The following is a 19,744-nucleotide window of genomic DNA, read 5'->3' as shown; positions in this document are numbered from 1 at the left end:
ACTGTGTGGCCAGGCAAGCAAAGCTGTCTCATCTCTGCACTTGCGTTCTTCTCAGTGAAGCAAAAGGCCTTTTTTTTTTTTTCCAGCTCACAGTTAAAAATCTGAGATAAACAAAACCCTAGAGAAATAACTGAGTACAACCTGACTCTCAAAAGAGAAATAGGTTATTTGTACACTTTTAGTTCTGAGAAGCTGCTTACAAGCAAGGGTCTTACGTCCCAACAGGTAAACTATCTGAAACCTCCCTAACCAGTGAGTCTTGGCTCAGTCTTCTGGAGGCTGCAAGATTGATCCCATCTCCACAGGGAAGCCGGAGTAGCCAAGACACTGCTGTGTGATAGGAATGGCTAGTAGAGAGCTACGCCACCCATATGGGGTCTCCATTGTGACCCCAGGGTCTCTCCTGCACCTGGTACTTGCTCTGGACTACGTAACTGTCACTTCATGAATTACACGTTGGTGAATCAGGTTGAGTTCATTGAAGGGAGGAACCCATTTCCATCTTTTTACTCTGCTTACCACGCTTAGCCTAGAACCTCCACAGATCCTAGTAAAGGTTTTTAACAATGAATTCTTGGAGACAAACTGTGCTCTATGTTAAGACACAAGACTGTCTGCCAATGGGGCAAATACTACCGAAGCCCAATACAAGCGAGTTAAACAACCCTGTGACTGCTTTTCCTTTTCTTTTACAGGGACTGATCTGAGGTCCCAGCTTAATTCCACTAAGGAGCCACAATATACAGAAGTGCTCTACAAACTGTCAAGTGCCATTGCTACAATGCACAGAATAGTCACTGATAACATCTCTCTTCTGCATAATCTTGGAAATTTCCCCAAACTCAGTTCCCTCCACCTTAAGTGGGGACAATGATGACTCATGCCCCCCAACCAGGATTGTACAGATGCAAAAAGGGCTATTTATGGAAACCAAATCCCCTCTATAAGTTATGGATTATTTATGGTTGCTCCTTAAGGGACAAAGTATAGTGCCATGAAGGAAAAGGTTGAGTTGCATCATTTAATTTTAAGCTATTTATTTTCATAAACATGAGGTATTTCAAAGTGCTATAAGATGCAGCACTAAATATATACATTTTGAAGAAATTAAACACAGAACTTTGCATTTACCCAGTTCTATGCACCAAACATGAACAAATACATTAACAGGAAGAAACAGGCTAGGAAAAAGGCATATATATATAGTAAATTTCTTTACAAAAGTTTCTTAGTTCAAAAAGTGATAAAGTAATATCTACTCAAAACTTTCACAACTCATTTTCATACGAAAATATAAGTATCAAATTTAGTTATGTATCAGCGTCATACTAAAGTATACAGGCAGTGTAAGAATTAGTACAGTACATAACAGAGATTAACAATATATTTGTATACAAAACATGCTCCTCAAACATTGAGGTATTATTACAGTACTTAGGTATGAACTTCCAGTCTAATACTGGCCGCAAAAGCCACCTCTCATTACCCAGGACGTATACAAAAGGCGGATGTGTCAATGGTATTTACAGAAATGTTCCCCAGGGGTATCAAATGGCAAACCCCTTACGTGGCATCTGCTGGAACTTAAGCACCATTTTAAAAAAGAAGGAATGACTTTCTGTTGTTTGGAAACTTGGAACACACAAGGTGACTTCAACAGCCCCAGAGGCTCCCAACCGTCACCAACTTTTACCGCTGTCATGGAGGTGAGGTGGAGGAGGCTGCAGGGCCACCCAGCGTCCTGGGAGGCAGGCTCTCCAAGGTCCCAGCAGAACCCCACACTGGTGGTCCCGCTCCCCACCCAGAGCCGAACTCGACAGGGGACCGATTTGAAAGTAAACCAACATTCTTAATGTCAACACAATGTTTGTTTAAAAAAAATCAAAATGTGCAAAGTGGCAGTGACTGTCCAGTTTTGAGAAGCGTCCTAGCAAGTCCGAGCGTGTTCAATTTTCTTTAGCAACTGCTGCTGTCTTGCCTGCAATTTTTCCTTTTCCAGCAAAAGCTGGTGCTCCTCGGCCTGGAGGGAGTGGACATACTCGGTGGCCTTTTTCAAAATGACCACCTTGGCGGCCTTCTCATTCTTGACCAGCTCCGGCACGTGGTCCCTGAGGGTGAGAAAGCTGGACCGAAGGTCGTTGCGGCGCTGGCGCTCCAGGATGTTGTGGTTCCTGCGACGCTCACTGTCCTCCGAGTCAGAGTTTCGGGGGCTCAAGCTCTTAGCCTTTGGGGGGATGACACTCTTGAGCGGACGTGGGGACACCTCATTCTTTATCTTCTTCTGGGGGGGTGCATCCTCACTCTCCACGTAGGGAGATGGGGCGGCATAGTTGTGCTGCTGGTGGATGGGAAGGCATCGTTTGAGGATCAGCTCGCTGGACTGAGCCCTCCCGGGACCCAGGGCTGCGTTTTTGGGACGCACAGTGATGGTGAATGTGGTGACAGCCTTGGTGTTGGAGGAGGAACGCCGCTTCTCCACAGTGACCACGTCAATTTCCTCCTCTTCATCTTCCTCTTCATCATCTTCATCATCTGAGAACAAGATGCCAGTTACTCTCATGTGAGAACCATTTGAATGAAATTCATATATATTCATGTTATTATGTATGTGTTATCTGTCTCTTCCGGCAGACCCTGGCACAGAGTGTGTTATTTTTACGGGTCCATCAATGTAGATGTGGACAGTTATGTATGTTTTAGATCTCTTTAAAATAAATATATCTGTGGACGGACGTGGTGACTCACACCTGTAATCCCAGCACTTTGGGAGGCAGAGGCGGGAGGATCACCTGAGATGAGGAGATTGAGACCATCCTGGCTAACATGGTGAAACCCCACCTCTACTAAAAATACAAAACTTTGCTGGGCATGGTGGCATGCTCCTGTAATCCCAGCTAACTCGGGAGGCTGAGGCAGGAGAATCACTTGAACCCGGGGGGCGGGCGTTGCAGTGAGCCCAGATCGCATCACTGCACTCCAGCCTGGGCAGCAAGAGCAAAACTCCGTATCAAAAAAACAAAACAAGAAAAACATACATGCATACATATACATGTATGTGTGTATATATAAGTATGTTTTCCTTCCCCATTCCCCAACTGTGCTTTCAGTCTTCATTCAAGACTTTAGCAGGTGGTAGAAATAAATATAAAGAACTTGGCCTTCAGGGTCAGACAGAATCCTGGCTCCACCGCAGACCAGTTGCATGACCCTGGTCAAGTTACCCAGCCTTTCTAAGCCTCTGTTTCCTCAGCTATTAAATGGGGATACCACTTTGACAGACAAAACGTAGACTTAGCATAGAGCTGCGCCTAGTAGACAGATGCTCAGTAAATGGTAGCTTTTATCATAATCACCAGTCTGCCCGGTACCGGACTTATTTACATTTCTAGCTCCACACTTAAAGAGTTGAGGCCTCTCATTTTAGGAGCCTCATTTAGCAATTTACACATGGTTGTGTTTGATTTTAAGTCCTTAAACAAACTAGAGGAACAATTCAATTAACTGAAGAAGAAAAACAACTTTTCATCCACAAACCTGAATTTTATACAAGTAAGCAGTTTTGCATTTAACAAAGATCAAGTCTGAACTACAAAGCCATAATCCACAGTTGGTATAAACCCCCAAATGGGAGCAGCCCTCCTCAAAGCCACCAATAACAACAGCAACAACAAAAACGTGTAGCATCCTGTGTGCATTCTTCCCCTCTCTCCTCATTGACTACCACGCCGGGCTAGAAAATTATTGTTTAAAATACAAGCATGAAAATCAAAACACATCTTCTGCTTGATCTGAAGGGGACCGGAAAGCTGAACAATTGTGGGATTTGTTCTAAAGCCGAAATGTGAGGCTGTTCCAGTCTGTAGGTCCCTTTAAGCCAATGTTTTGGTTTTCTGCCAAGAAGACAGCTGTTGGACGGAAGTGCTTCCTCACCGAAAGCTGTCAAGGCGCAGACATTAAAGGGACAGAGCCGTTTCAAACTGGAGGCTTATCACCAAGTTTCCTTCCAGGAGCCTCAAATATCTCTCCTCAGCCCAGAAGTAAATTTAGGATTGTTTCCACCTGCATTCTGAAAACACTCGTTTTCCAAGTCCAAGGAGGGGGGTGGTCCCAGCTCCCTGCTCCAAGGACAAGGCAATGCCACTCTTTGGGTTGAGTTCTGTTCATCCAGACCCCCAGGGAAAGGCCTGGTTTTAATCCTTCACTTCAGCTTAAGGCACAGACAAATGCACACAATAGAACTAACCAGTGAGTCCTCCCAGGATGCAAGCATTCCTGGAGAGGCTGCTGAGTGCCTGCCCTCACCTTCAAGGGCACTGGGTTACAGATACAACTCACATCTCAAATTAGGCCTGGAATTCAGGCTGGAAGACAAAACTGGAGCCAGTTTTCACTGCACATTGGAAAGAGGAGGCCCCTTAAGAATGTACACAACTGCTGTTGCACTTGCAGCCAGCTGCTGAATGGAGGGAGGGAGGGTGCCCCCACCACCCCCAGCCTTTCAGATCCCGGGCCCGCCTGCTGGACTCGCATATCGCCGCCTGCTGGCCACGCACCGGGAGCAAATAGCCCACCACCCACCGAGGATGGGGGAAGGGTACCGACATTTGGAAAAAAAAAAAAAAAAAAGAAAACCGGCTCTAGCCATCTGTGCAACCCTCCTTAAGTTCCTGCGCCTTAAAAAGGGCTTTGCACAGCCCTTGTATCTTTTCGGGATGTCTTTCCCTCCCCTGACCTGGGCCGGAGTCCCTTTCACCCCTGCGCTAACAGGTTTCTGTCCAGGCAATGCACCCAGCAACCCCCTAAACCCTCACCCGGTTTAGCCACAACTTTCTCCAATTTTATTCCTCGGGCTGCGCTACAAAAGATGGGGGAGGGGGGGAACGGGGTGAGGGTCCGTGACGGCCTAGAGGAGGGCTCCTCAGGAGAAGGTGGAAGGAACTTTAGTAAAGGCCAGAATTGGAGAGCACCCTTTGCAGAGGCCTTCTCTCAGCCCCTTCTCTTTACCCCGAGGAGAGACTTGGAGGAAACAGGACCTCTCTGCCCCCAGCACTGCCTCCAAAATGCTCCCTAGGGCAAGACATACGAGCACTAACAAAGGGGACGCGACCCGGGGTCCAGTGCCCCAGGGAGGCAGCCGGACCCGAGTTCGGTCTTTACCTGAATCGCTCAGGGTGTCCTCTCCAGAGGTACTGAGGGCCTTGTGGTCGCCGCCGCTGGTTTGGCGGCCGCCTGGGCGCGGAGGGGCGACCCCCGGGGCCCCGGCTGGGGCGGAGACACCCGCCCCCGAGGCGACCGCAGGGCCCACCGCCGGGGCACCGGCCGGGGCTGCGGGCATGGGCGCTGGCTCGCGCTTGTTCACAGGAAAGGGGAAGACCACCGCAGGATCCACGCACTCGGCAGCCGGGTGGGCGAGCTCGGCGGGCAGGGCGGCCCCGGCGCGGCCGGCTCCCGCAGCCCCGCCGTGCCCGCGACCCGCAGGGCTGGCGGCGCCGGCTCCCGGGGACTGGGCGGTGGAACCGGCGGTCGGCGGCCCGCGGCCGTGCTGCAGCTTCTCGCTCACGGCGCGTTCCAGCTTCTCGCGGGCGGAGAAGCCGCTCCACATGCAGTCCTGGAGAATGACCGGGTTGGGGGTGAGACCACCCAGTCCACCCAGGCCGAACGCGTCCTCCTCGGCCGGGCTGCCCCACAGCTCGTTCTCGAGCAGCATCTCCGTGACCCAGCTCGGGGGCTCAGAGCTGTGCTCCGCGAAGCCACGGCTGGGCGACAGCGGGGGCGTGGGCAGCAGCTCAAACTTCTTCCAGATGTCCTCCCCCGGGGGGGTCGAGTCGGGGCCGCCGAAGTAGAAGTCATCTTCGTCCGGGTAGAAGCAGGGCTGCAGCGAGTCAAACTCGAGGTCTGGGTTCTTGCAGATCATGCCCGGCATGGTGGACGCGGAGCAGCTCGGCATCGGCTCGCCTCCCGGCCGGCGACTGAAGACTTCTTTCCGCCCCGCTCGTTTTAATACCGGGGTGCTTCCTTCCCGTGGGGGGCGCGGAAGGCGGGGGCCGGCGCCGACCTCCAACACTGCAACCGACAGACACACCGGAGAGGGTGGGCAAACGGAGCAGACCGAGGGGAAAGGCAATGGGCGCCCCCTCTAACCCGGTTCCCCAATCTTCCCTCCAAGCCCCCCACTCTGCCCACGGCTCCCGAAGGTGGAGGAAGTAGTGCCTCTCGCTCCCTCCCTCCCTCCCTCCTTTTGTGTACAAGCTGTCTACGACAGGGGGTGGGAGGGGGCATGCAGATGCAGGGGGTGGTGGCGTGGCTCCGCAACTTTGGAAACTGCCATTTCATTCACACAAGGCACTGCCTGGGGGAGGGGGCTGTTCCAGGCTGCAGAATTCTAGCTCTCACGAGCACGCAGACAACCCCACTCGCAGCGGCGAGGGGCCGGCTGCTCTGGGGAAGCCCTGGGCTCTCCGACCCAGCTACCGGGTATGGTATTTGGAGTACCTTCTACCCCCTTTGTAAAAATGCAGCCTCGGGAGTGCAAATGAGAGCAGGGGATTTAGGAAACTTTGCAAATGAAAAAGCCTTTCTCTAGACAGAGACCAACAACAGACACCCATATCCTTCCCCTCACCAAATTTGAGCAAACGCCCTCGGCATTCACCCGCTGCAGGGATACTCCTACCAATAGCTTATCTGGAACCTCTCTAAGCCCATCCCTGCTCTTCCAAACCCCCAACAGCGTCCTCTTCCAGGGAGGGGGAGGTTGAGCCCCTGTTCCCGGGAATGGTGCAGGGGCGCCCGCGCGAGGAGGGTCACCGGGAAAGCCGCCTCTCCTCCGAGCTGGAGCAGCCGTGACCCAGATTACGACCGCGGTGGCCTCGCCCTGCCTAACCCCCCGTCTTCTTCCTCCAGGGGCACCCTTTGGAGAAGAACCCCAGCCTAGGGTGGGGACGCACCGGCTCTCCGACAGCTCAAACACAGACAGATCTTCTAGAGCAGGGGGAATTTCTTTTCGCAGAAGCCATTACTCCCCCCGGTAAGGGCTGCAAAAGGATTAGGGCGGGTCTCCTTTAGCCAGGATGGCTTCGGGGCTGGAACTGGCTTTTCTGGGAAAACCCAGAGATGGTTTTGTTTCGGAAGCAGAAACAGTCCCCCGGGCATATTCGGGCGCCCGGTGCGCACGTCGCAATCCCGTCCAGGGCTTGCCTTGCCCCGGCGCTCGTCGCTCCCTGGGCGCCGGGCGGTTTGGAAGCCCTGCTCCTTACCTCCCGCCGACTGCAGGGGATCCGGAGGCGATTCTGCGCGGGTGTCTCCGGGTGGGCCGGGGGGCGGGGGTGTCCTCGGGTGGCTACAGTCTGTGCGCGCTTGCGCCTGGCTAGCGCTTGCTCGGCTCCAACACAGTTCCCAGGAGCCCCCCGCATCCACCCAGCGCGTCCAGACAGATGACTGTCACTGCCTGCGCTTTGAAGCTCGGGGGATATTATTAACTGAAAAATCTGACACACCCGGGGGGCGGGGAGAGAAGGGGGCTGTGGCGCAGACAAGGGGGAGGGAGAAAGGAGAGGAAAGCGGCTTTACCCCGCCCTCCTGATTTCCATAAAAATCAGGGGAGGCGCCAAGGCTTTCGCGCCAAAAGCCACTTGCTTTTCTTTGCAGAGAGAAGGCTGCAAAGCTGGGAAGCCCGGGGTGTGCTCCTCCCGCCCTTTTGGACCCCCGGGCTTGCACCGGCTGCACTCTGAGAACCAGCTGCGCGCCGAGCGGTGCAATGCAGCACCCACCCTGCGGGCCTGGCAATTGCTTGTCATTAAAAGAAAAAAAAAAAAAATTACGGAGGGCTCCGGGGGTGGGTGTGTGTTGGGGAGGGGAGACCGATGCTTCTAACCCAGCCCCTGCTTTGACGGCGTGTTGTGCAGCTGAGCGCGAGGCCAACGTTGAGCAAGGCCTTGCAGAGAGGTTGCTCCTGTGTAATTCCGAAAGAAGGCTAGTCCGAAGGTGCAAAATAGCAGGGAGAGGACGCGCCCCCTTAGGAACAAGACCTCTGGATGTTTCTAGTTTCGAATTGAAAGGAGAGGGGCGCCCCCCTTGTTTGAAAATAAATAAATAAGTGCGAGCTACGAGGGTGGCGCCGCGGTGGTTTCTTCGGCCGAAGGCGACACCTCGCGGAGACTGAGCAGAAAGCGTAGCTGCCCGGCCTCGGCGCGGACCTGGAGGGCGGCCACTCCGCAAGTCTCCCGCCATCCCCGTGGGACTGTCCACGAGTCCTCACCACTGCGGAGGGGAGGCGGCCTGGCTCTGCTTCCGAGGGGGAATGGGCGTACGTTCCCTGCAGCCGTCCCCAGGGCTCCCAAGTTAACCTTTTCAAAGCCACCATTCTCCCCAATTATGGGCAGGCGAATCTGATTTCCAGAGATGGAACTGCTGTCCACACCTCCTGAGATCCAGCCTCGGCTCAAAAAGCTTGATTCCGAATTGTTGAAGGGAAAAAGGAAAGCTGCTGTCACTACTTCGTTTCTTTGTGCCTCAGTTTCCTCAATTGTGAAATGGAGTTCGTAGTGCCTCTTACCTGAGAGTTATGAAAGCGCTCATAAGTCTCCAGCCCATAATAGTTGTGTCAGTTATTATTATTATGATGACTACGACATGATATTCTTCCGGGGACAATAACACCTCTCTGTCCAGCAGCAGCATTGGCCCCTCCACCATCAAATCCTGGCTTTCCTTCATGCTGGTCTAGCTTTCTTACAGGTGCATTTGTCTGCGGGGGATCAGACATTATTGCCCCTGCCCGCCAAACTCTCCAAGAACAATCCTGGTCTCCTGGACAGCCCCCTTCACAACCAAATACACAGTGAGGTGGGATTTTGCCTTGAAAAACATTCCTTAGGCTTGTGTGGAGGGAGGGAAACCTGGCCCTGGGACTGGGGTGGGAAGGCTTCCCCCTCTCCCCCCCACTTTTTTCTCTAAACTGGAAATGCCATTCTCCATCGCCCCCACCTCTTCAACTCACCATCGGATCTAGTTAAGGAGGAGGATGCTGAGGGTCAGGGGGCAACCCATAAAATGCTCACAGATTAGCATTTGTGAAGGCCTCTCCAGCCCTGACCCTGGATGCCTACAGAGCTACAGGGAGAAAGATTCCCAGAGTTCTAGGAAGAGGCCCATGAATGCGGATGAGCTGCCCTTCCAAGTACCTTTATTATTGTTATTTCCCTCACAAATGTAAAAGGCTTCACCTTTGCAAAAGCCTTTTACAGCCCCACTTCTGCTTTTCCCTAGCCCCCTAATCGACATCAAGCCCTCCTGCTGAATTCTCGCCTAGCATCCTGTCCTTTCTTGCCCAGCACTCACCTCCATTTGTAATGATCTATGCCTGGGAGTATTTGTTCAGTGCTCACTTCGGTGACACTGTAGAAGACAGGCTCACTCTCCCTCGCTAACCTGTGATGACCTGGGTCAGTTTTGCTCCAGAGGGGATCCTCAGGGCACAGCAGCGTACCTGTATATAGTAAGTACTCATGGTATTGTTCAAGACCGAGATCACTGAATGAGTTATTTTAAGGCAGCCAGATCTTCCGTGGCAGGACTGTGAAAATAGGCCAGGATGGGTTCAGTTGCTCGGAGTCAAAGCCCTACCTTTGTCCTTTCTCATCAGATGAATGACCATCAGTAGGTCATTCACCCTTTGTTGAGGGACAAGGTGTAGCAGAAGAGAGGGACAGAGGGACAGGAGACCTGGTTACTCTACATGCCTTTGAGCAAATCATTTATACTCCCTGGACCTCAATCTCTAATCTCCTGCTTTTAATGCAAGCCAGTAATTACTGACAAGTCTGAATCTGAAGGTTAACAGAATGATAAAATGCAACAAATATTTATCGGTTACCTTCATTTGTAAGTAGAAAGATAAAAGACTTTGTACATGGAGAAAACATGCTAATGCTGATTCTTAGTCTGCTTATAGAGAAGCCTGAAAATCTCTCTTAAAAATGTTGAAATACTTCAACTATGTGAATACACACAAAACAAGTCTTCATATGGCTTCAAAGCCAAGGTTTTGTTCAGTACTGCCGTGGTTTCAATGTGTCCCCCCACAAAAACACATGTTGGAAATTTAAACCCCAGTGCAATAGTGTTGGAAGGGAGGTCCCCAAATGCCAGTGGGATCTAGACCTCAGCCCGTGTCCAGGCTCTTGACATTGTCAAGAGAATGAATTCAAAGACCAGTTGGAAAATAGTGAAAGTACGATTTATTGCAAAGGGAAAAGTACGTACTCAAGAAAAGGGAATGCGGGTGTACTCGAGAGACTCACATGAAAGGGGGTTTGGGGCTGCTACCTTTATGAGTTTCTTTAACTAAGAGGTGGAATATTCATGATCATTCCTAGAAAAAGGTGGAGATTTCTCAGAACTGTGACACTACCTATTTTTACAGCAAATATGGGTGTTCTCGGAACTCTCACGATGTTAGTGGCGTGTGTGAGTTAGTATGTTAATGAGTGTATAATGAGGTCCTAGGAGAAACCTAGGTCAAATCCAGTGCCATGCTGGGTTCAGTGGGTCTTAGCCAGCTTGGTCCACGCTCTGTTCTTCAGGGTCTTATCAGGCCATGGCCTCTGCAGCTATTTCCACAGTTTCCCTTTGCTAGTTATGTGAAATTGCTCCCTGAAATTTTCTATTATTCTGCAGCCACCTTGTATTATTCCTGTCTCAGGACCTAATGGGAGGTGTTTAGGTCATGAGGGTTCCACTCTTGTGAATGGATTAATGCTAATTATAAAAGGGCTTGAGGCTGGGAGTTTGATCTCTTGCTCTCTCTTCCTTTTTCCTGCCATGAAGGCCCTCAGCAATTGCTGGCACCTTGATTTTGGACTTCTCAGCCTCCAGAAACACGAGAAATACATTTCCTTTCTTTATAAGTTACCCAGTCTGTGCTATTATGTTATAGCAACACAAAATGGACTGAGACAAGTACCCATCTACTGCTGTGTCTGAGCCCCTGGGGAGGTTTGGAACAGAGGTAAGTTAAGGCACAGCCGCAAGGAGCTCACTGTGGACCAGGGAGGGAGACCCACATCTGAAACAGATGCCTCAATCTAATGACCAACTGCTAGGATAGAGTTATTTACAGGGTTTGGTTTATAATTAAGTCAGGCGATTTTTGAGGGAGGAGAATATTTTAGTTTACATATCTCCTCTTTACTAAGACACACACACAAAGAAGCAACACACACATACACACGTTGAGAAGGGCCCAAACCATGACCGGCTAGGAGAGCAACAGCCTCTAAACGGTTTTTCCAGATTGTAAATTAAAGATCTGCTGGGTTGGCCAGGCGTGGTGGCTCATGCCTGTAATCCCGGTACTTCAAGAGTCTGAGGAGGACAGATGGCTTGAGCCCAGGAGTTTGAGACTAGCCTAGGCAACACGGTGAAACCCCGTCTCTACCAAAAATATAAAAATTAGCTGGGCATGGTGGGTGCATGCCTGTGGTCCCAGCTACTTGGGAGGCTGAGGCAGAAAGATCACCTGAGCCCAGGGAGATCAAGGCTGCAGTGTGCCATCATCACGCCACTGCATTCCAGCCTGGATGACAGAATGAGACCTTGTCTCAAAAGAAAGAAAAAAAAAGGAAAAAGATCTACTGGGTCTATCTGCAGGGACAACAGCACAGTTTTTCCTGGGATCTTCACGCCTTCTCCCTCAAAATGTGTATATTTTTACTGATTAAATAATTTTAAAATCCTTGGGATTGATTTACTTCATCTGGAAAACAGTAAAGCTAGCTCTCTGCCTAATCCAAATGCAAAAAAAAAAAAAAAAAAAAAAAAGCGGGGGAGGGGTGGGGGTGCTGCATGTAAGAATTTTACTACAATAAAAAGATGACAACAGTAATAGAAAATACTTGCCATATATTGAGTCAAAGATTATATCCCAGCTATACAAAGAGCTCCCACAAATTGAATAGAAAAAACAGGCAGACAGAAATATGACTGTAGGATATGAGTAGGTAATTTACTGAATAAGAAATGCAAATTGTCAATAAACATATGAAAAGATGCTCAACTTCACCGGTAGTCAGGAGAATGCAAATTAAATCTCAATGAGATTAACGTTTTTGGGTCTAGCAGATTGGCCCGAAGTACTGGCCAGCCTGGGGAGTGGGGGCAGGGGCCTCACATACACTGTTGGTGTGCCTGCCTTAAGAGGAAAAGCAGTTCCACTCTTCAGGATCCATCCTACGAGAAATAATAAGACAAATACACAAAAGCATATAAATAAGAATGTGTGTGGCTGCATCATTCTCAATAACAAAAATACTATAAGCAATCTCAATATCCGTAACAAAAACAAATTAAACAGGAGAATGGTATGTAACATATCCATGCAGTGGAATTGCATACACCCAGAAGAAATAATGTGTTAGATCTGTAGTTACAGACTTGGGAAATGTTTGTGAATGTGAAGGAAAATAAGCAAGGTATAGGTCAATCTATCTGGCATTTTGGATATATATGTACTTATATATACTTAGATATATCTGCATCAACCCAGTAACAAATTGAGAAGAATGTGCACCAAGTTGTTAACAGTAGTTTACTTTGAAGAAGAGAATCAGTCAGGTGGAGGGAGAAACTTTGGACTTGATATAACATACATTTATTTATTTATTTATTATTTATTTAGACAGTTTCATCCAGGCTGGAGTGCAGTGGCATGATCTTGGCTCACTGCAACCTCTGCCTCCCAGGTTCAAGTGATTCTTGTGCCTCAGCCTCCCCAGTAGCTGAGATTATAGGCACTCGCCACGATGCCTGCTTAATTTTTTTTTTTTTTTTTTTTTTTGAGATGGAGTCTTGCTTTATTGCTCAGGCTGGAGTGCAATGGCACAGTCTCGGCTCACTCAGCCTCCGCCTCCCTGGTTGAAGTGATTCTCCTGCCTCAACCTCCCTGGTAGCTGGAATTACAGGCACATGCCACCACACCAGGTTAATTTTTGTATTTTTAGTAGAGACAGGGTTTCACCTTGGTGGCCAGGCTAATTTCAAACCCCTGACCTCAAGTGATCTGCCCACCTCAGCTTCCCAAATTGCTAGGATTACAGGCGTGAGCCACCACGCCTGGTCTATACCTTTTTTTTTTTTTTTAAGCAGTGGGGTTATGAGCAAATTTAATTTCTTTGTTTTTTATTTTTCAAAAATAATTTTGTTACTTTTCAGTAAAGTTAATCATTTCAAGTGACATAAGGGACCCTTGACCCTTTTGTGAAGCCTAAAGTTACTCCCAAATTTCTCCTTTGTTTCCCAGAACAGTTGGCATTTTTCCCACCAAACTACTATTGAACTGAGTCAGCTGAGAGTGGGTTCAAAGAGACCAAGATGGACCAAAACGGGCACTGCTTTAATTAAGATTAGAATCAAGCCCATCAAAGCCATTCAACGTATATGATGTTGGATGTGCCCAAGGCAAAATGCATAGTTTTTTGACATCTGAGGCTGGAGGAGAGTTTGAGACCCACCATTGAGAGAGTTGGAGGCGGGAAGTTTTATTTGTAATGGCATAATTAGGTTTAAAACAAAAATTATCTTCATTTAATGCCAGTAATTTGATTACTGACTTAGACAATGGAAGTGTCCAGCAGACCCCGGACTGCCCTCAGAGACTAATTTTGCATCCTTGGAGGCAGCTCAAAGACCTCTTCCACTCTGAAGACTTCCCTCCAGCTTCATGCATTGCATAGACTTGAGAGAGGACTAATGGAGTGAGTCAAAATGCACTGCAAACCATGAAGAGCTGCGGGAAATGGACAGTGGCATTGCCGCTGTGGAGTTGGAATTCTCATTTCCCTTAGTTTCCTTATGCTAAAAGTCAAAATGGGAAAGCTGTCCCTGGAGGCAGCTGCTCAGGGCCAGGCTCCATGGGTACAGGGTTTGAGGGGAAATAGGTTTCCCCTTGTGGACCTCAAATTTGAATTTGTCAGTGCACTGGAATGGCTCACAATTAGGGGATCCTTATCTTAGTAGGAACCTGTAAGGGCTACAAGGAATTCTGATGCCACATCTGGCCTTTGAGTCCATTTGGCGCTGCCCCTGGGAAGAGGCAGGCTCTCTATGAAGGAAAGGGATCTCCTTTTCCTGGGATTACTTTCCAGGCACAATGACGTGCTTTGGCTGTATCCAGATCACCTTGCTCGGATCTTCTCCTCAGGTGATTACTTAGTAGATGGCTGATCTCACCCACTGATTCTTGCTAATTTCATTTTCCTATAAAGCTGGATACACTCCTGCAGCCCCACAGACGGCCCTGGCCACCTCAATATCTGAGTGGAATTGCTAGAATCTGCCTGCTGGCCCTTTCAGTTTCCTTGGACTCAGATAACAATCACTGGTAAATATCAGTGATTCTACCTGCTCATTTCCAGAAGCTGCTACTTCTGGCCTAGAAAGTCTTTTCCTTTCATTTCTGTTTATTCAAATTCTTTCCTCAAAGTTCAGCTGGAGACTGTCCTGGAAGGAATCTTGTCCTCCCTTCCCCTAACCCTACTCGTTCTCTGCCCCCAAATCTCCATTAATCTTATATTGCCTGCCGCCAACAAGGGGTTCTTTCTTTTTTTTTTTTTAATTCTTGTCTCCCAGGCTGGAGTACAGTGAGTACAGTGGCACAATCTCTGCTCACTGCAACCTCTGTCTCCCAGGTTCAAGTGATTCTTGTGCCTCAGCCTCCTGAGTAGCTGGGATTACAGGCGCGTGCCACCACGCACAGCTAATTTTTGTATTTTTGGTAGAGACGGGCTTTCTCCATGTTGGACAGGCTTGTCTCGAACTCCTGACCTCAGGCGACCTCCCGCTTCAGTGTCTCAAAAGAGCTGGGATTACAGGCATGAGCCAGTGTGCCTGGCCACAGGGATTCTTTATCAGATTCATGCGTGTGTGTGTGACTTCCCTAACAGGATGAGGAGTTCCTGAGTACACGACCCTTTCCAGTGTTGCCTTTCCATCTTCTACATCATCTGCTGCAGCAAATGTTGGAAAGAACAGCTCCGACACCAGATACGCCAGCAAGTTCTGCTGTGTTGGATAGTCCAACTTTTCTGGGCCTTCATTTCTTCTTTCTCTTTCTCTCTTTCTCTCTTTCTCTCTTTCTCTCTTTCTTTCTTTTTTTCTTTCTTTCTTTCTTTCTTTCTTTCTTTCTTTCTTTCTTTCTTTCTTTCTTTCTTTCTTTCTTTCTTTCTTCTCTTTCTTTCTCTCTCTCTCTCTCTCTCTCTCCTTCCTTCTTTCCTTCCTTCCTTCCTTCCTTCCTTCCTTCCTTCCTTCCTTCCTTCCGTCCGTCCGTCCCTCCCTTCCTTTCGACAGAATCTCACTCTGTTGCCCAGGCCGGAGTGCAGTGACACCATCTTGGCTCACTGCAACCCCCGCCTACCAGGTTCAAGTGATTCTTGTGCCTTAGCCTCCTGAGTAGCTAGGATTAGAGGCTCGAGCCACCACGCCCGGATAATTTTTTTTTTTTTTTGGTATTTTTAGTAGCAAAGGGGCTTCACCATGTTGGCTGGGTTGGTCTCAAACTCCCGGCCTCAAGTGATCCACCCACCTCGGCCTTCCAAAGTGCTGAGATGACAGGCATGAGCCACCACACTGGGCCATTTTTTCATCTTTCTTTTAGTATCATGTGAGGATTACATGAAGTAGCCATCTGTAAAGTGTCTGGTTTATAATGGATGTTCAGTAAAGGTTAGTACCCTCCCCTCCTTCTAGTCCAAGCCCTCCTGCAGGGGCTCCACGCACCCCACAGCAATAGACCATAGCACGTGGGTCCTGGGGGAGCCTGCAGAAAATGGCTCTTTGTTTTAATGGGGCTGGTGAATCATTCTTTCTTCAACTGGAAATCTCTCTGGGCCACGCCCCTTTACTCTTCTTGGCTTGTCCGTAAACAAGTAACTTTAGGCTTGAAAGAAGGTACTGCAGGGTCAAGGTAGTATAAGGTAGTCCTAGTAAGAACACAGGGTCACCTGGAGAGAGGACTGGAGTTCTTCAAGCTTAGAATTGTGCCTTACTTCTTGAGGAATTTTAGATTGGTCCATTAACTTCTCCTGGTCCATAAAATCGGAATAATGAGCCCTATCCCTGCTTTTATTCCATAAGGGAAAGATATCTGGAGAGCAGTGGGCTTAGATTCAGAAATGAAGTTTGATGACCTGGTTCTATTATTTCTATATGATCTTAGGTACGTCCATTTCCATCAGCCTCAGTTTTCTTACCTACAAATAAGGATGATAATATTCTTTTAATTGCAACAGAGAAGACAGGAAATCTACAATCAAAATGGGGCCATGTATGTTACCTTGCTGTATATTATGAGCTCTAAGAAATTGTAGAGGAAAAGGGCTTTATTCTGTGGGGTAGGGGCTTGAAAAATGGTAAAACCTCTACACATGAAAAATGTGGGATCCTGTATGGAGTTCCTAAAACAGGGCTGTTTGGGATGGACACTTTTGAATCCTCTTACAATGCTTATAATGGTCATATTTCCTGGTAAGTGGTAACAAATCCAAAAACCTGTCAAAGGGACAGATGGCATTCTTAGCACAAAAGAGGAAACCAATTAGAAGTTAAAATACAGAAAAATGTGAACTTGTAAATGTTAACAAATTGTTTCAATGTGGAGGACTGTGCTGTTTTTCCTGACACTGGCCAAGGAAGGTCTCTTTCTGGTCCAGCTATACTCACAGGGCACTGACTATTGGAGTCTGAAAGAAACCTTATGGACTCTCTCTCCTAACTGCCTTGATTTCAAGCTTGCATACCTAGCTCGAGTTGTTGGGCAGATGCTGCTGATTGCACCATGTCACTTTTACGTGACAGACTGTGTCTTTGCAGCTCAGAAATGAGCTCTGAACAGTAGGCTTTAGGAAGCAATTTCTAAATACAAGCATTCATTTAGTCCATCAACAAACACTTGTATATGAATATATATAGCTATAACTTCTGCTTGCAAGACACTTATAAGCCACACAGAAAAATCCAAGGAAACTTATTGTGTGCTACAATTAAGGATGGTCCAGAGGAAAGAGACTCTACCCCTCCCTGGGGGAGTGGAACATGGTTTCACAGACTGGGAGGGACATTTGAGCTATAGGATGAGAAACAGTTTGCCCAGGACACAAGGGTGGATGGGATTGTATTAGTCAGGATGGGTGAGAGTATGCTGTAGTAACAAACAAACCTCTAATCACAGCGGCTTAATGCAACAAAGCCTTACTTTTTGCTCTTGTTACACATTATAGCCTTCTTGTTAAATGAGCAGCCCCTCGTGAAAGAGGGAAAACAGCCAGAAGGAACAAACGAAATCAAGCATGCAGCTGTTACACTCTGTGCTAAAACCCCCCAATGGATCAAGGTGGCCCAGCTGGATAGAATGGTTTGTTTGGAAGGAAAAGACCAAGAGCATGGGACCAAGAACGCTTCATAAGCTGAAGGTGCTGAAAGTAAGTCTAGAGAAAAAAGTAGGGTCTTATTTTTGTTATTTGTTAAATAACCTTTTAAATTCTAAGTCTCAACAGTGCAAATTTAATGGATTTGTATTTTTTTTATTATTATTATTATTATTTTTGAGATGGAGTCTGGCTCTGTCGTCCAGGTTGGAGTGCAGTGGCACGATCTTGGCTCACTGCAGGCTCTGCCTCCCAGGTTCCCACCATTTTCCTGCTTCAGCCTCCCAGGTAGCTGGGACTACAGGCGCCCACCACCACGCCCGGCTAATTTTTTGTATTTTTAGTAGAGATGGGGTTTCACTGTATTAGCCAGGATGGTCTCAATCTCCTGACCTCGTGATCCACCTACCTCAGCCTCCCAAAGTGCTGGGATTACAGGCATGAGCCACGCCCGGCCTTGGATTTTTATTATAATTATGATTTACAGCAAACTGTTGAAGATATTCTTTTTTTTTTTTTTTTTTTTTTTTTCTGAGGTGGAGTCTTTCTCTGTCACCCAAACTGGAGTGCAGTGGCACAATCTTGGCTCACAGCAACCTCCATCTCCCCTGTTCAAGCAATTCTTGTGCCTCAGCCCCCTGAGTAGCTGGGATTACAGGCATGTGTCACCACATGTAGCTAATTTTTTTTTTTTTTTGTATTTTTAGTGAAGATGGCATTTCACTAGCCTGGCCAGGCTAGTCTCGAGCTCCTGACCTCAAATGATCCTCCGGTCTCAGCCTTCCAAAGTGCTGGGATTACAGGTATGAGCCACTGCTCCCAGCCTGTTGAAGATATTCTAATTAACCCTAAGTTAGTCCTGCAAGTTGTTTCATGAAAAAAGTTTTCTATATTAAAATACATATAGGTTTAAATAAAAAACAAGAAAGAGAAGTCTTGAAGAGAATGGTGTCTGTAGCTACATCTGATCAGAATGAAGTCATTCAAGGATAGAAGCCTAGACTTCACTTTGAAATGCTTCCTCTGAACTGGCTGCCGTGGTGTCACCTGTGCCCCCAAGCACAATCTCCTCAAGGGCAACGGTAGTCATTACTAGACCTTTTTATTTTTCATGATGCATAGTTGTACCTGGCACAAAGGAAGTGCTCAAAAAATATTTTGTGGAATGAATGGACAGATTTCTCTCTGTTCTCCCAAAACGAGACTTATGTATCTGTGTACATAAGGAGAATGTCAGGGCCGGGTGCAGTGGCTCATGCCTGTAATCCCAGCACTTTGGGAGGCTGATGCAGGTGGATCACTTGAGGTCAGGAGTTCGAGACCAGCCTAACAAATGTGGTGAAACCCGATTTCTGCTAAAAATACAAAAACTAGTGGCGCTTGGTGGTTGGTGCCTGTAATCTCAGCTACTATTATAAATAAATAAATAAATATATTATATATATGTATATGTATTATATGTATGTATATATGTATATGCATATTATATATATATAAAGAGAATATCAGGACCAGCAATCTGTAGAAAACTGAGGCAGCAGACTTGTAGTTTTCAAACTTGCTTGCAGCTACAAAACTTTTTATTTAAAAAATGCTAACTAAATATCTTTTACACCAAGCTTGATTTTTTATTTAAAAAAAATTTTTTTGAGATGGAGTCTTGCCCTGTTGCCCAGGCTAGAGTGCAAATGGCACCATCTCAGCTCACTGCAACCTCCGCCTCCTGGGTTCAAGTGATTCTCCTGCCTCAGCCTCCCGAGTAGGTGGGATTACAAGCACCTGCCACCATACCCGGCTAATTTTGTATTTTTAGTAGAGATGGGGTTTTGCCATGTTGGCCAGGCTGATCTCGAACTCCTAACCTCAAGTGATCCATCCGCCTTGGCCTCCCAAAGTGCTGGGATTACAGACGTGAGCCACTGCTCCCAGCCCCTCTGGGGATCTTGAAGGGTTTCAAAGCCAGACTGAAAGCCACACATTCAGATCAATCAAATCACACAAACAATAAAACCCCAGCACTTTCTCATGAAACCAGGAGAATGTTCTGGCTTTCGTCTCTTCCACCTGTGGAAATCAGCAGTTGTCTCTATTCTCCTTTGGGGATTGGAATGTTCAGTTTCTCGATGAAGGAATGAAATGTTCGCAAGAGCAAGAACACGCGGCTCTCCTGAGAAGAGGGCTGGAAGAAGCCTCTAGCTCCATTATCCTCAAAAGGGCGCCTCTGCAGGTCCAGGGCCCGGGGTTCCTCCAGAGGCACAGATGAGCTAAGTGGGGCTCCTAGGGCCTCGGAAAGGTGAGAGCCCCGGCAGGAGTCACCTTTCCTGCAG

General features: G+C 48.0%; 2 protein-coding genes across 4 annotated transcripts; one reads left to right on the top strand and one right to left on the bottom strand.

Annotated features, from left to right (window-relative positions):
* Positions 1-1,020: 1,020 nt before the first annotated feature.
* On the bottom strand, positions 1,021-7,561 carry MYCN (MYCN proto-oncogene, bHLH transcription factor). 2 transcript variants are annotated; one of them, XM_025353785.1, is made up of 3 exons: positions 6,948-7,561; positions 5,158-6,063; positions 1,021-2,532 (listed from the first exon to the last, which is right to left on the bottom strand). In XM_025353785.1, the coding sequence occupies exons 2-3, from the start codon at positions 5,945-5,947 to the stop codon at positions 1,928-1,930; spliced, it is 1,395 nt and encodes a 464-aa protein (XP_025209570.1). In that variant the 5' UTR covers positions 5,948-6,063; positions 6,948-7,561; the 3' UTR covers positions 1,021-1,927. The 2 variants fall into 2 exon arrangements, with proteins under 2 accessions (XP_025209570.1, XP_025209569.1); XM_025353784.1 differs by having other exon boundaries at positions 7,257-7,561.
* MYCNOS (MYCN opposite strand) lies at positions 5,769-8,106 on the top strand. Of its 2 annotated transcripts, none has more exons than XM_025355057.1 (3): positions 5,769-5,860; positions 6,904-7,027; positions 7,648-8,106. In XM_025355057.1, exon 3 carries the CDS (start codon positions 7,757-7,759, stop codon positions 8,093-8,095), a length of 339 nt encoding a protein of 112 aa, XP_025210842.1. In that variant the 5' UTR covers positions 5,769-5,860; positions 6,904-7,027; positions 7,648-7,756; the 3' UTR covers positions 8,096-8,106. The 2 variants fall into 2 exon arrangements, with proteins under 2 accessions (XP_025210842.1, XP_025210840.1); XM_025355055.1 differs by lacking the exon at positions 5,769-5,860 and adding an exon at positions 6,294-6,479.
* The last annotated feature ends 11,638 nt before the right edge of the window (positions 8,107-19,744 follow it).

Source organism: Theropithecus gelada, chromosome 13, assembly GCF_003255815.1.
Source record: "Theropithecus gelada isolate Dixy chromosome 13, Tgel_1.0, whole genome shotgun sequence".
Classification (NCBI taxonomy): domain Eukaryota; kingdom Metazoa; phylum Chordata; class Mammalia; order Primates; family Cercopithecidae; genus Theropithecus; species Theropithecus gelada.
Note: the sequence above shows the minus strand (reverse complement) of the source record. Positions and strands in the feature narration are given on the sequence as shown.